This window comes from Pleurodeles waltl, chromosome 4_2, assembly GCF_031143425.1.
Source record: "Pleurodeles waltl isolate 20211129_DDA chromosome 4_2, aPleWal1.hap1.20221129, whole genome shotgun sequence".
NCBI lineage: Eukaryota > Metazoa > Chordata > Amphibia > Caudata > Salamandridae > Pleurodeles > Pleurodeles waltl.
In genome coordinates this window covers 1,045,716,506-1,045,732,082 of record NC_090443.1, presented here as the reverse complement: position 1 = coordinate 1,045,732,082, position 15,577 = coordinate 1,045,716,506, and the positions used below count along the sequence as shown (strand labels likewise).

Here is a 15,577-nt window from a genome sequence, read left to right as displayed (position 1 = left end):
CTGATCACCGCATCATTAGTGCCCGGGACTGCTTCTGATCACCGCATTATTAGTGCCCGGGACTGATTCTGATTACCGCATCATTAGTGCCCGGGACTGTGTGTGATCACCGCATCATTAGTGCCCGGGACTGCGTGTGATCACCGCATCATTAGTGCCCGGGACTGCGTGTGATCACCGCATCATTAGTGCCCGGGACTGCTTCTGATCACCGCATCATTAGTGCCCGGGACCGCTTCTGATCACCGCATCATTAGTGCCCGGGACTGCGTGTGAGCACCGCATCATTAGTGCCCGGGACTGCGTGTGAGCACCGCATCATTAGTGCCCGGGACTGCTTGTGATCACCGCATCATTAGTGCCCGGGACTGCTTCTGATCACCGCATCATTAGACTACTACATTAGACTACTTCTGATCACCGCATCATTAGTGCCCGGGACTACTTCTGATCACCGCATCATTAGTGCCCGGGACTACTTCTGATCACCGCATCATTAGTGGCCGGGACTGCGTCTGATCACCGCATCATTAGTGCCCGGGACTGCTTCTGATCACCGCATCATTAGTGCCCGGGACTGCTTCTGATCACCGCATCATTAGTGCCCGGAACTACTTCTGATCACTGCATCATTAGTGCCCGGGACTGCGTGTGATCACCGCATCATTAGTGCCCGAGACTACTTCTGATCACCGCATCATTAGTGCCCGGGACTGCGTCTGATCACCGCATCATTAGTGCCCGAGACTGCTTCTGATCACCGCATTATTAGTGCCCGGGACTGATTCTGATTACCGCATCATTAGTGCCCGGGACTGTGTGTGATCACCGCATCATTAGTGCCCGGGACTGCGTGTGATCACCGCATCATTAGTGCTTGGGACTGCTTCTGATCACCGCATCATTAGTGCCCGGGACTGCTTCTGATCACCGCATTATTAGTGCCCGGGACTGATTCTGATTACCGCATCATTAGTGCCCGGGACTGTGTGTGATCACCGCATCATTAGTGCCCGGGACTGCGTGTGATCACCGCATCATTAGTGCCCGGGACTGCGTGTGATCACTGCATCATTAGTGCCCGGGACTGTGTGTGATCACCGCATCATTAGTGCCCGGGACTGCGTGTGATCACCGCATCATTAGTGCCCGGGACTGTGTGTGATCGGTGCATCATTAGTGCCCGGGAGTACTTCTGATGACCACATCATTAGTGCCTGGGACTGCGTGTGATCACCGCATCATTAGTGCCCGGGACCGCTTGTGATCACCGCATCATTAGTGCCCAGGACTGCTTGTGATCACCGCATCGTTGGTGCCCGGGACTGCGTCTGATCACCGCATCATTAGTGCCCGGGACTGCTTCTGATCACCGCATTATTAGTGCCCGGGACTGATTCTGATTACCGCATCATTAGTGCCCGGGACTGTGTGTGATCACCGCATCATTAGTGCCCGGGACTGCGTGTGATCACCGCATCATTAGTGCCCGGGACTGCTTCTGATCACCGCATCATTAGTGCCCGGGACCGCTTCTGATCACCGCATCATTAGTGCCCGGGACTGCGTGTGATCACCGCATCATTAGTGCCCGGGACTGTGTGTGATCGGTGCATCATTAGTGCCCGGGAGTACTTCTGATGACCACATCATTAGTGCCTGGGACTGCGTGTGATCACCGCATCATTAGTGCCCGGGACCGCTTGTGATCACCGCATCATTAGTGCCCAGGACTGCTTGTGATCACCGCATCGTTGGTGCCCAGGACTGCTTCTGATCACCGCATCATTGGTGCCCAGGACTGCTTCTGATCACCGCATCATTCGTTTCCAGGATCGTGACTGCTTTCACTCACTGCATCAGTATGTTCGAAGCCGTGCACTACTTCCGCTCACCCCATCATTACGTATGAGCCCGGTGAGTTCTTCCGCGTACCACGATTAGCCTCCACACACAGCATTGCACGATGCCCTCTCACTTGCTCTAGGAGTGCACATGCACGTATGCAGCCTGTTTTCACTCACACAGAGCTTCACTCGACTTGAGACCCAGGAGTGCAGCAGCTCACACATCTCATCCACTATTCCCGACTGTTTCCTGGCCCTGTGCACTGGTGAGTGATCGGCTTGTACAAGAAGACAGCTAGAAAGTTTTAGATGGAGAATATTGCTCGTTCCTACGCAAGTTCCAGTTACTAGCTATGAACTTTAGGGTGACTCCTTACAGAACATACAGGAACCCACCTAGCACTCTCATGTGGCTAATACCACCATAACCCAGCACTAGCATGTTTATTTAGGACATAGAAAGGAAGCAAAGACCGTTACACGCACTTCATTATCTAGTCATCTAGGGATGAACGTGGGTTAATCCATGTTGTGATTCTTAAACTTTGTTTCAAGCTTTGGCTTCGGCCTATAATGATGGCTCCACATCACCCTAAAACACACAGTGAATGAACCCTGGCTCTTAGCTCTCCTTTTAGTGACGACTTCAGTGCTTAATTTGTAAAATTATAAGTGCCAGGGCCGAGGTATTCACAGGATACCTCACGCTGTAGCGCTATCTTCCCTCCTGCGGTTTTATTATTTTCTTAAGTATATTGAACACCTTTTCTTTTTTTATGAGCTCTGTTTAGAATTAGACATCGCCACCATGTGGTGGACTGTCATAATTACGTGCTGGTGTTTAGAAACAGGTGCTGGTACTAAGCACCGGCAAACACTGGCCCAAATTAAGCACTGGAGGGCTTTGAGTAAAAAAAATAATCGGAGGTGGGAGCCTGATAACAAGTGGAAGGCAGAAGACATTCTGCTTATCAGACAGCAATAAAGAACTTTAGCTCCTTGAAAAATATAGCAAGGAGTCCTCAAGGTCATCAATTCTGCAAACTGAAGCATAACTGGGGAAGCCTTCTGTCATTCACTACTCAGAAGTGTCTGTAAGGTAGCGCCCACTCCTGGTTACCTTCTCTTTGCAAGCCTTAACCTGTCATACTGTAGCCTCCCTTCTCGGTATACAGCACACTCCGTTACACTGTAAACTCCCTTCTTTTTGTAGACCTCAATCAGTCACACCATGAGCTCCCTTCTCCCTGCACAGTTCAATCTTGGTCACCCCTCCCCTGCTTTGCATCCAGGTGTACTTCCCAAATCTCAGCCCTATTCAAAATGTATTAAATAAGCACTGAAGACTTCTTAGCTGCATTTTTGCTTAAATTCTTAAACTTAAAAGAAAACATAATGTGATTGAATTTGCACTTTCTTTTTTTCAAAGTGTGTCCATCCTTTTCAAGCAGCCAAAGTCCTAATGGGTCTTTTAGGATGGGAGGTGCAACCTCCATTAAGAGTCCTTCTGGGTTAAACAACAGTCTAGAAAGTCAGTGCACTGCAGAGTCACAAGAAAGAAACTTCATACATGTTGTGCCATGTTGTGCAATGCAGAGCACATACAACATCTCACCTGATGTGGAAGATGTCCGCTGTGAAGTTCTGGCCAAGCACTACTGTAGCAGTGAAGACCTCGCCAGAGAGCACAGCTCGGTCTGGGACGCGCACCACCACGTTCCTGTCGATGCGTACTTCCTGGCGTCTTGGCGCTTCCATCAGCCTCATCTCCACTGAACCCACGTAGGCCATGCGCTCCTGCACCCCCTCAACTCTTGGTGGCCCACCACGGCGCACACGCTGGGGAGACACGCCCTTCCGGCCGCACTCTACTTTCTTACCAGTGGCCAGAGAGATGGTGTAGTACATCTCCGCACTCTCAAGGGTCCCTGCAGTAGCCTCTGTTGTTACCTTTCGACGTCCTGGAGTCTCTGAAGGAACCGTCGCGAACCATCGCTGTGGAAACTCCAGCTCCACCACACAAGTTCCAAGAGGGGCCTGAGAAGACAGAGAAGAAATATTGCAAAAGTGTTGAGAGACACGTTCTGAGAAGAGAGGAGACTCAGGCCATCCGTGTGGGGAAGTTTCTATCCCAGGGGTGAGGAAGCAAAACAAGACTACAAATATAACCAAATGATGCCCTTACGTAAGTCCACAAGCAAAATCAAACCACGTATAGACATTCAAGATTAATGCATTTTTTGCATCTGCTTGTAAAAGATCAGTGGTTCGATGTACCTGCAAGTTCAGTACATATATACAAAGTAATGAATATACCCCCATACACACACATCAGTGCATGCATGCACATACAAGATTAGTGCCAGTACCGTACATACATACAAAGTCAGTGAGTTTTTGCACATATACAGACAGGGCGATAGTCAGTGCAAGCATGTACATACACGATTAGTGCCAGTACAGTACATACATACGTCAGTGAGTGCACACACATACCCAGACAGGATGATAGTCAGTGCATGCATGTACATACGAGATTAGTACTTGTACTGTACATACGTCAGTAAGTGCACGCACATACGAGACAGGATGATAGTCAGTACATGCATTTACATACAAGATTAGTGCTTGTACAGTACACACACAGAACATCAATGAGTGCATGCACAAACATAGACAGGATGGTTGTCAGTGCATGCATGAACATACACGATTAGTGCCAGTACAGTACATACATACGTCAGTGAGTGCACGCACATACCCAGACAGGATGGTAGTCAGAGCATGCATGTACACACGAGATTAGTACTTGTACAGTACATGCAAGGTCAGTGAGTGCACGCACATACGCAGACAGATTGATAGTCAGTGCATGCATGAACATACAAGATTAGTACTTGTACAGTACATACATATGTCAGTGAGTGCACGCACATACGCAGACAGGATGATAGTGCATGCATGTACATACAAGATTAGTGGTTGTACAGTACATACACAGAACATCAATGAGTGCATGCACAAACATAAACAGGTTGATAGACAGTGCATGCAACTATACTGGACAAAAAAACAAATTAAATACTTGAGTTACAGCATGACGTTAAAGCGGATATATAAAGCCAAGCACAAATCCTGGGCCTGGTCATTCATTTCTGGACTTGTCCTCACAACTCGTGTGTAATCCCACCCTATGGTGAGCGCCAATTCTTGTGGAGAGGAGGGGGGGGGGGGGTGTGTACATTTTTTACATTCTGAGCTGTCGTCTTACAGTGCCAGCTCACTCCTTGGGAGAGACGTTTTCAGAGCACGTGATGCTGTGTTCTAATGCTCTTTACTATCCCAGAATGGACTACACATCCCGGGGTTAGTCCTTCAACGGATGGATCCAGCCCTTAGTGTCCCCGAGACAAGAAGGTAGCAGGCGGGACATGTCAGAGAGGGTGGCGCAGGTGAGGCTGGGTCCGCCCATGATGCTCCGCCCCCCCCCGCTCACCTGAAGGCGGCAGGCGCTCATCACCGAGCGTGTCTGGTGGAAGGCCTGCAGAGTGATGCATGGCAGGTCCCGCCTGTCCGTCAGCCAGTCCTTCCCCGTCAGATGGAAGAGCACCCGGGCGTAGGGGTCCGAGGGCGACACCCAGTTCTCCACCACCACCGATCGCACCTCCCACTGCACTGGCACCCCAGTGAGGGTCAGCAGGTCACCGGGAACCTCCTGCAAATGGAAAGCAAGGAGGTCATTATCAAAACTAGGAAAAGCAGAGACAATATAAGTCAACAAGGGACTGGTGCTATAGTGCATGGGTGGGGGCACCGCTTAGAATCACAGCCACAGAGGAAGAGCGGGTGAGAAAGGCAGGGAGGAGAGGAAGACGAGACAATAGTGTGTTCAGCATTCATTGAAAGACACCGTCATTCCTCACTCTTCATCCTTACTTCTCATCCCTCGTCCCTGCTTCGCATCCCTCGCCCCTGCTTCGCATCCCTCGCCCCTGCTTCGCATCCCTCGCCCCTGCTTCGCATCCCTCGCCCCTGCTCCTCATCCACCACCCCTGCTCCTCATCCACCACCCCTGCTCCTCATCCACCACCCCTGCTCCTCATCCACCATCCCTACTCCTCATCCACCATCCCTACTTCTCAGCCAACGCCCATGCTTCTCAACCATCATCCATCACTCCTGCTTCTCATCCATCGCCCCTGCTTCTCATCCATCGCCCCTGCTTCTCATCAGTCGTCCCCCCCTTTCCCATCCGTCGTCCCCCCCTTTCCCATCCGTCGTCCCCGCTTCTCTTCCATCGTCCCCGCTTCTCTTCCATCGTCCCCGCTTCTCTTCCATCGTCCCTGCTTCTCAACCATCACCCCTGCTTCTCAACCATCACCCCTGCTTCTCAACCATCACCCTGCTTCTCATCCATCATACATTATCTGTTTCACCTCTACTCTTCATGCATCTTTTACAATCCCTAGTTTTCATTCATCACCCCTGCTTTTCATCCATCACCCCTACTTCACATCCGTCTATCATCATCAATTTTCATTCATCACCCCTGCTTCTCATCCATCACCCCTACTTGTCATCCATCATCTCTGCTTCACATCAATCATAATTTTCATCCACCATCCCAGCTTGTCATCCATTACCCGGCTTCTCATCCATCACCCCCTGCTTCTTGTCCATCGTCCCTGCTTCTCATCCATCACCCCTGCTTCTCATCCATCGTCCTCCCTTCTCATCCATCGTCCTCCCTTCTCATCCATCGTCTCTACTTCTGCTTCTCATCCATCATTCCTGCTTCTCATGCATCATCCCATCCCTCCTGTTTCTCATCCATCATCCCTGCACCTCATCCATCATCCCTGCACCTCATCCATCACCCCTGCACCTCATCCATCACCCCTGCACCTCATCCATCACCCCTGCACCTCATCCATCACCCCTGCACCTCATCCATCACCCCTGCACCTCATCCATCACCCCTGCACCATCACCCCTGCTTCTCATCCATCGTCCTCCCTTCTCATCCATCATCTCTACTTCTGCTTCTCATGCATCATCCCATCCTCCCTGCACCTCATCCTTCCTCCCTGCACCTCATCCATCTTCCCTGCACCTCATCCATCCTCCCTGCACCTCATCCATCCTCCCTGCTTCCTTCTCATCCATCATCCCTGCACCTCATCCATCCTCACCCATCATCCCTGCAGCTCATCCATCATCCCTGCAGCTCATCCATCATCCCTGCAGCTCATCCATCATCCCTGCAGCTCATCCATCATCCCTGCAGCTCATCCATCATCCCTGCAGCTCATCCATCATCCATCACCCCTGTACCTCATCCATCATCCCTGTACCTCATCCGTCATCCATCATCCCTGTACCTCATCCATTATCCATCATCCCTGCACCTCATCCATCCTCATCCATCATCCCTGCACCTCATCCATCATCCCGTCCTCCCTGCTTCCCGCCCGTCCTCCCTGCTTCCCGCCCGTCCTCCCTGCTTCCCGCCCGTCCTCCCTGCTTCCCGCCCGTCATCCCTGCTTCTCACCTGTCATCCCTGCTTCTCATGCATCATTCCTACTTCTCATCCATCATCCGCGCTTTGCATCCATCATCCGCGCTTTGCATCCATCATATCCACTTCTCATTTATCATCCCTGCATCTTATTCACCATACATTATCTGTTTTACCCCTACTTCTGATGCATCCTCCACAATCCCTACTTCGCATCCCTACTGCTCATCCATCATCGCCGCTTCTCATGCACCTTTCATCGTCCCTACTGCTCATCCATCATCCCTATTTTTCATCCCCACTTCTCATTCCTCATCCATCTTTCGTACCAACAGACGTTCAATATACTGAAACACCCTTCACACTGATTTCTTGTCAACAGCCAATCAGAGTTAAGACAAAGGGCTGCATTTTATTGGCCCAGCCACTGGAAACATCCTTCTCTTGCACCCGTTCTGGTTGAGGGGTGTTTCCAGTGAATCCAGTACTGTACAGCATTTAATCTATTTAAGTGAGTACTTTTCTGTTCAGGCAGTCCTCCCTGCAAAGCTCGGATGGCTTGGGGGAAGACAAGAGGCCTCCCAGGCTTTGCCAACACTTGGAGGCAGTGGTATAGAGTCATAGCAAACTTTTTCTGCTTTCACTTTTATATGTAACAAAGACATTGTATGAGTCTGAGGCTGTGTTTAGCTCTGAGAGCGGTTTTTATGGTCGAGCCTGCGTCGCTTGCACATTCATTTCACTTGCGAGACACTTTAGTAGTTAGAAAGGAGCCCCGTCCACATCACGTCAGTGTCTTTCATTGGTTCGTGGGCTTGCCTGTTAAAATCTGCTTGCTTTCATTAGTGGAAGGCACGCATACGTCATGCCTTTTCCGGTGGTTAGCCCTCCTCGAGCGCAGCGACCAAGTACGGAAAACACACGAGGCTCGCTGTTTTCCGTCTGGTTTGTGGACTACTTTTTATCTCTTTTCGCAGCGCGATCTCGCTTGGCAGAAGTCGAGCGCTTTCCATGACATCGACCCTGTTACATGGTTAATTGCACTTTTTCCGGTACGTAAATAATTTCACTTTTGCCGATAGGTTTCAGTACGAGTGAACTGTAGCAGCGCGATCGCGCTCTTTTTTTCCATTTAATGTGGCAAGTCCGGTTGGGAGTTTACAACTGCTAATAGCTGTAACACGGAGAAATGCGGGTCTCGGTGCATTGTAAATGCTTGTTATTTTTCCTTTTAGTTAGCCGATTTCAGGCCGGCTGGGCTTCAGCTGTGTAGGAAACCAGGAAGAGTCAATTACAATATAAATGCCCCAATGCCTTTCCCATTTTAAGTGAGTGCAGGGTCATGCATGCCCTTTGTTGTTTCTAAAGGTCCAAGACCCCCGTGCAAGGATGCAGAGCTCCCTGTTGGCTCCCAATGCTGTGGCATTGATGACACCGCTTGTCCAGGAGATGTGGAAAGAAAGATTCCAGGGTACAAACAAATGTTTTTAATTTCAGGATACTGAAGTTTTGAGGCTTGTCCCTTGCCTAGAGGTTCTTTCTGTGAAGATGCTCTTTTGTAGTCACAACTGAACTCTGACAAATCAGCGATGGTCGATGCCCAAATCCTTAAGCCGTGTAAGAAGACCTTTTCATAAATTTGGGAGATGGCCCATCCATCCAGCTTGTGAGCAGGGCAGTGTGAGGACAGTGGTCCAGGGACTGTCAGACATCAGGAGTTTTCATCTCTCCTCTAGACTCTGATCAGTGAGCGAACAGCCTGGCAAGAGGACATTGGGTGGGCAGTACTTAAGCCACTCTGAGACACCCCTCTCCAAATGGTGTCAAGACCACAAACCGCTCAATGCCAGGACAAGTCTATGGACTGTACCTTCAGCACTGGCAAAAGTCTGGTTAGTTCCGGAAAAAAGTCCAAGAACTGGAGCATTCTAGGAGCAGGTGAAGTCCTCACAGAGCACGTCATGGGGTACCAAAGGATAAACTCCTCGTCGCAGTGTGAACATGCTAGATGCATAGTTAGGTTAACACAATTAGGTCTTCAGAATAACCGAGGAGCTATTAACAGGTCAATGAAGTGTAGGAGTCAGACCATGGCGGAAAACAATGCTCAAACTTTCATGATCTTCTAAAAAAAAATCTCCTTTCCAATCTCATTTGCAGGAGTATGCCTATACATTAACAGAGCGATGCATCAACGCTTTGAGACTACAGCAAAAGAGCCATGAAGCACCTCCGGTCTCGCCTTGATGAGCCGCCTTTGGGGAAGAGCGACCTTACTTCACTGGCACATAATCAGCATCCTAGAAACAGCCTCTAAGCCCTGTAGCCATCACCACTAATTATCTCTCCATCATGGTTTCAAAACATTAATTACAACAACCATTAAGGAATTATTACTCGACTGGATTATGTTCCGGAAGGTCGAGGTCGTCAAGGTGACATCAAATGTTGGCTCGGGCCGGACTTCTCGTCTCCCGAAGCACGCACCTTCAGATCGTTTCTTGTGCGATCTCCTCAGAAGCCCTGCTCATGCTGTGCTTAGAGCAAAAGGATGCAGAACACATGCTTGACTCCAACCTTCCATTACCAACTCCTGCAGCATCATCCTGTTCCAAAATCGCTCTCATTGAGTTCGTCCTTCAAGCGGTCAGGTGATCTTTGCACATTTGCAATGAAATTTCACAATTTGGCTACTCAGATTCCCGATCACACAGACATCTTTGAATGCACTATGTGTGTGCAAAGTTGTGTTCTTGATGCATCTGCAAATCTTTCATTGGATCAGAAGAGCTGTTGTCTATTAAGGATAAAATTTGTTTTTTGACCATGGTGGGACAATGCAATGGTTAGTGATGCAATTTGTGTGGTGCAGTTATTGAGGATTTAAATGTCACATGTATACTACCAGAGAGACTCTTGTACTTGCATTGTTGCCTGTCCCAGAAAATGCAGAAATGAAATGGTTACTTACCAGTAGGAGTAGTTCTGCAGCGTAAAGAATTTTCTGGACTCACATGCTGTGCATTATTCGCCACCTAAGGGTTGGGGCTGGGTCTTCTTGTGTTCAGTAGTTGTCCCTCTTCTCTTTTTGTTGTGGTTGTTGGGCATTGAGGTCTTCCATCATTTGGTGCTTGGTCCATCCTCCTCTGGCATCATACACCCTCCCCAGAAACCTTCCGCTTGGTCACCATCTTCATTATTTTTTAACGCTGTTGGGTCTGGAGACCCTTGAATATGAACTGTTGCCTGTCCCAGAAAATGGAGAAAATGGGTAATGGTTTTCTCTCGTACACACAGGATCGGATCATGCCAAGGTAACTCATTCTCCATATTTTCAGTCTTAGGACTTGATGTTTCTCCTCTTTTGGGACTGGGTGGATCAATGACCACGTAGACATTTGGAGGGTTGTCCGGTTCTCGGTAAACGGCAGTGGAAGCAAAGAAGGGGCCAGAAGCTGTTCCATGTTGAATAACTGGGAGGATACAAAACTGAAGTCCACGTAGAGTCCGCTTGTGGTGAAAGAGATGAGACTACACTGCCCTCTACATGGAACCCCTTCAGGGAGTGGGGATGTTGACCTCTCCATGGGGTTACTAAGGCCTCTTCCTATATTGTATTAGTTTACCCAGTTTCCACCTCCATCGGTGAAACCTACTTCTGTTTGTTATCTGCACAAAAACATTAATTTATGGTGAGCAAACAGCTGTGAGGCAGTCTGCATGTCTCAATCGTGCTCCAGATCCCCGATCCAGCACTTGCTGCTGTCTCACCAGTCAAAGCTGGAGACCAATGGACCAGAAAGTCAGACAGTAGCACATGACATTAATGCTAGACAATTGAATAAAAGAGAGAATTAAGCTTAGGAAGCTAGAGTTCAGGATCCCTCCTTCACATCTTCCAGGAGCTGGTCGTTGAGGTGATCTGAGGATGTTAATAAAATAATCCTCTTCTCTTGCGCGTTCAGATACAGAATCCAGAAGTACCGGTGAGTATGTGGTCACTCGGCAACGAAGAGGCCAGCACCTCTGCACACTGCCCTGTCAGACCCTTCCTCACCAGGGAGCTACTGGACATTGACAGATAAATGCTCTTCTCTCTCCCAGTGACCAGGTTTCTCCTGTTTCTCTTCTCGCTTACACCAAGGGCCGTGTACGCTCTAGGTGAATGGTTCTGTCATCTCTCCATGGTGCTAAAACCTTGTCTGAACTGAAGTTGCCTGATATCCGCATCATAGACGTGCTTCACTGGAACTGGTACCCAACTAAGAGTGGGTCCCAATTTCCACCAGAACAAAGTGATAGAACATCATTGCATTAGTGTCGAATACTGGATGCCATTGCAACCTCAGGAGTCAAGCAGCGTTTAGTCCTTCTAACCATGCAACAGAGGGTATAGGTCACAGATTCTCAAGGAATAGGGTTGGTAAAGAGCCCCCTTATGCACAAGATATTGTTCAAAAAAGTAAATCTGTCTATATGCATTAAAAAGAAGTGTGAACCAAACAAGGGGTGCATTCTCAGATAACGCTCTTCAGGTGCCATGATGTGGTCTTCGATGAGCTACCATCCTTATAAACTTCAAGAGAAATGTTTGTGATCCTTCCCCGTCCAGTATACTATATCGCTTGGTGCATAAGCTAGAGGCCTAGAATCCTTTACATGTCACATGGCAGATAAATAAATATTGTAGGCTTGTTTGGGTGCCTGTGAGCCTTAACTAGTTGGAAGTAAAGTCCAACTTCTGCCTTGAACACATGCCTGTGACGTCAGACTTACAGGCCATAGAGCTCCCTACAGATTCAATATCTTTTATTCTTAGTGTAGAAAGAACTTCGGTCCTGACAACTGTCGGAAATCAATTACATACTGGCAAGAGAAAGGGCAATAACTGGTCCGCACATGCTTACTTAGTGTATCAAAGGTGCCCTCACCAGTGCCTACAATCACTCACCTTACGAGCGAAGAAAGCCCTATAGGTGCCCCAGCCTGGTACTTCCTGCTGACGAGGGAAGGAACACCGTGGTCAGGTGATCATTATGGGGGTCATTATGATCCTCGGCAGTTCAGCCCGCCATGCCGGTGGCAGGTAAAAAGACCGCCACCGGCATGGCGGGCTGAGCCGCCATATAAAGAACACATGGAGAGCGCCATAGGCGACCCTCCTCCACCGCCAGGCTGCCTCCGACAGGCAGCCTGACGGTGGAGGGAATCATTATCCGACAGGGCAGCGCTGCTGCCCCTCGGATAATGATCCCTACTGCCACCAGCCTTTCCCTGGCGGGTTCCCCTGCCAGGGAAAGGCTGGGGGAAGGGGTGCTCTGGGGCCCCCTGCACTGCCCATGCACTTGGCAGGGGCCCCTGTGCAGTGCCCCATCGTGCAGGTCACTGCCCGTGCGCAACGGGTGCAGCTGCACCCGCCACACAGAGGCATTGACGGCGGCTGCATGTGGAGCCGTCCGCAATGTCCCGGCCCTGCATTCTGCTGGGCTGGCAGGCGGAACAATGTTTCCGCCCGCCGGCCCAGCAGAATGTTCTTTATGCGGCCTGCGGGGTCCCAGGGGGGCTGGCGGTCAGTGAAATGACCGCCAGCCTGAACACAGCGGTAAAGACTGCTGTGTTCATTATGAGGGCCTATATCTTACCTGTTGAAAAATGCTGATTCACAAGTGTCTGGATGAGGAGAGAGCTATTATTAAGTAATCACAGAAATCCACAAGCAGCGCAGACTAGTCTTAAAGTTGCCTGCACTTCCTCACCTGAAGTCCACAAAGCTAACTTGGGCTCCGGTCCTGGTGTCAGCAATCCCTCACCGGATGGTCACAAATCTCAACTGGTCTCCTGGCCTGAAGTATCTTACTTAATGGTCACAAATACAGTCATGGCTCACGCTAACCAGAAGGGGCGGTGCTGCAACGGCGGGCGGGGTTTTGGGGGAGGGTAAATTAAATAAAAAATAATTAAAAAAAAAAAAAAAAAAAAACACTTATCTCCTCCGTTGCCACTGGGCTGCTCCTCTGTCCTTCCTCAACTGCAACCAGAGGCTCGCAGCCTGCCCTGCGGCCAATCCTGACGCTGCTCGGAGCAGCATCAGGATTGAGAGCGAGGTGAAGTTTTGTCTGGCAGCAGCTTTGACTTGCCTTAAAGTATCGCAGAGGGTTAATATGCCTGCGGCAAAGAACAGAACTATACTTTATGTGGATAGCTGAGTGGATTAGTAAAGCCAGCCTTTACAAGCGCTTTAACAGAAATGAATGTATGTGAAAGGGGCGCTACCGAGAGATGAGGGGCACATTTGCCGTGTGGTAGTGAGTGAATCCATGGAGGTGGTCATGGGGTGGAGGCGCCAAAAAAAGACTGTCGCACAGGGCGCCACCAGCGCTAAAGCCGGCCCTGCTGATGGTCACAAATCTCACTTGGTCTCCTGACCTGGTGTCAGCAGTCCCTTACCTGACCTGGTGTCAGCAGTCCCTTACCCGACCTGGTGTCAGCAGTCCCTTACCCGACCTGGTGTCAGCAGTCCCTCACCCGACCTGGTGTCAGCAGTCCCTCACCCGACCTGGTGTCAGCAGTCCCTTACCCGACCTGGTGTCAGCAGTCCCTTACCCGACCTGGTGTCAGCAGTCCCTTACCCGACCTGGTGTCAGCAGTCCCTCACCCGACCTGGTGTCAGCAGTCCCTCACCCGACCTGGTGTCAGCAGTCCCTCACCCGACCTGGTGTCAGCAGTCCCTCACCCGACCTGGTGTCAGCAGTCCCTCACCCGACCTGGTGTCAGCAGTCCCTCACCCGACCTGGTGTCAGCAGTCCCTCACCCGACCTGGTGTCAGCAGTCCCTTACCCGACCTGGTGTCAGCAGTCCCTCACCTGACCTAGTGTCAGCAGTCCCTTACCTGACGGGCTGTGAAATCTCCATACGTGGCACTGACGACAGGGGTGGTGGCGGTCTGGCCAGTGAGTAGAAAGGTCTCGGCACGGGACGTCAGCGAGGCGTTACCATGCAGGTAGCGCCCGGTCTGCTGGAGGCGGAAGTATTCTGGCGCATTCGTCACCTCAAGAGACGCCGGGAGGAAGACGCGGTCCACCAGTTCAACCTCAGCAGTTACTGCAAGAGAAAGCGGTGAGAGGTAAGGCCATGTGCACAACCCGCCTGTCACCTAGACCCATGTACAAGCCAAGTCAAGCACAAACTCTTGTTTCAAACAGATCTCCCTCCTTGGAGGGCACAGACGCTATCTGCCCGCGAGCAGATGGGAGACCAGTGAAAATGCAGAAAACTCTTCATTTCAACAGATATGTTGCAAGTATTAAACTTCCCGCCTTCAGAATTTACCCCTATTTCCTGCACTGACGCAGCAAGCAAAAACTTTATTTATCCTAGCGTTTAATGTCGCATGAGGACATCAGCCCCTTTCCTCTTCATACTGAACATTGAACTGTCAGTCTTGTACAGCCAAACCTTCAACAGGGATAGGAAATGAGTGAGTCTGCGCACATATCACCCACAAATACCTAAGTCACCCACAGAACTGACATCTTTCCAAATAGCAGTCCCTACAAAAAACCCTTTGACACCGGTGTGCTACATTGTACCCCAACAAAGGCACCCATGTCCTTCACTCGATTACGCATCAAAGCGAGGTGGTTGGTGATGTGCTCCTGACCTGGTTCTCCCAAAGCCTTACCCTGAAGGCCCAGGCCCCACATGACACTTACTGTAACCAGTGGTTTCAGAGGCAAAGGCTTCTTTGGTCCCCACAGTCACCCTAAGTCATGAGCACGTGTCAAAGAAGGCTCCAGGACACGAGTGGACACCATAAAACCGACCACACTAATGAAATAGTAGGCACAGACCACCATGCCAGGGGCATTCCCTCTATTAGGTTACCAATCACTTTGAACTTCAATGAAATGTGATAAAGAAAAAAACAGGAGGTACAATGTGCTTGTCTTTCACCTTCTGCCTCACTCTAGTAAACCTCGGTGCTTAATTTGTGAAACAATAAGTGCCAGGGCCCTCGTCAGGAGGCCACCGTGGCTTGCACCACCCACTGACTCTGCCCTCACTGCCAATGCCATACCAACATAACTACTGGCCACCACTCTGCTACAAGCGTGGCAATTCAGACTATGCCAGGCCCCACGGCTACCAGAATGGCTCGGGCTGGCAGGAATTAATCATTTTTAATGTATATTGAATTACTAAACAACTGTTG

The 15,577-nt window shown here is 50.1% G+C and overlaps 1 protein-coding gene across 1 annotated transcript in view; it reads right to left on the bottom strand.

Moving 5' to 3' along the window:
- Positions 1–15,577, bottom strand: part of TMEM132A (transmembrane protein 132A) — a 117,808-nt gene that overhangs the window by 39,546 nt on the left and 62,685 nt on the right. The window contains exons 2-4 of the mRNA XM_069233032.1: positions 14,255–14,466; positions 5,344–5,562; positions 3,463–3,884 (exon numbers count right to left, since the gene is read on the bottom strand). Of these exons, the coding sequence (XP_069089133.1) occupies positions 3,463–3,884; positions 5,344–5,562; positions 14,255–14,466 (853 nt within the window). The remainder of the gene's footprint in view (positions 1–3,462; positions 3,885–5,343; positions 5,563–14,254; positions 14,467–15,577) is intronic.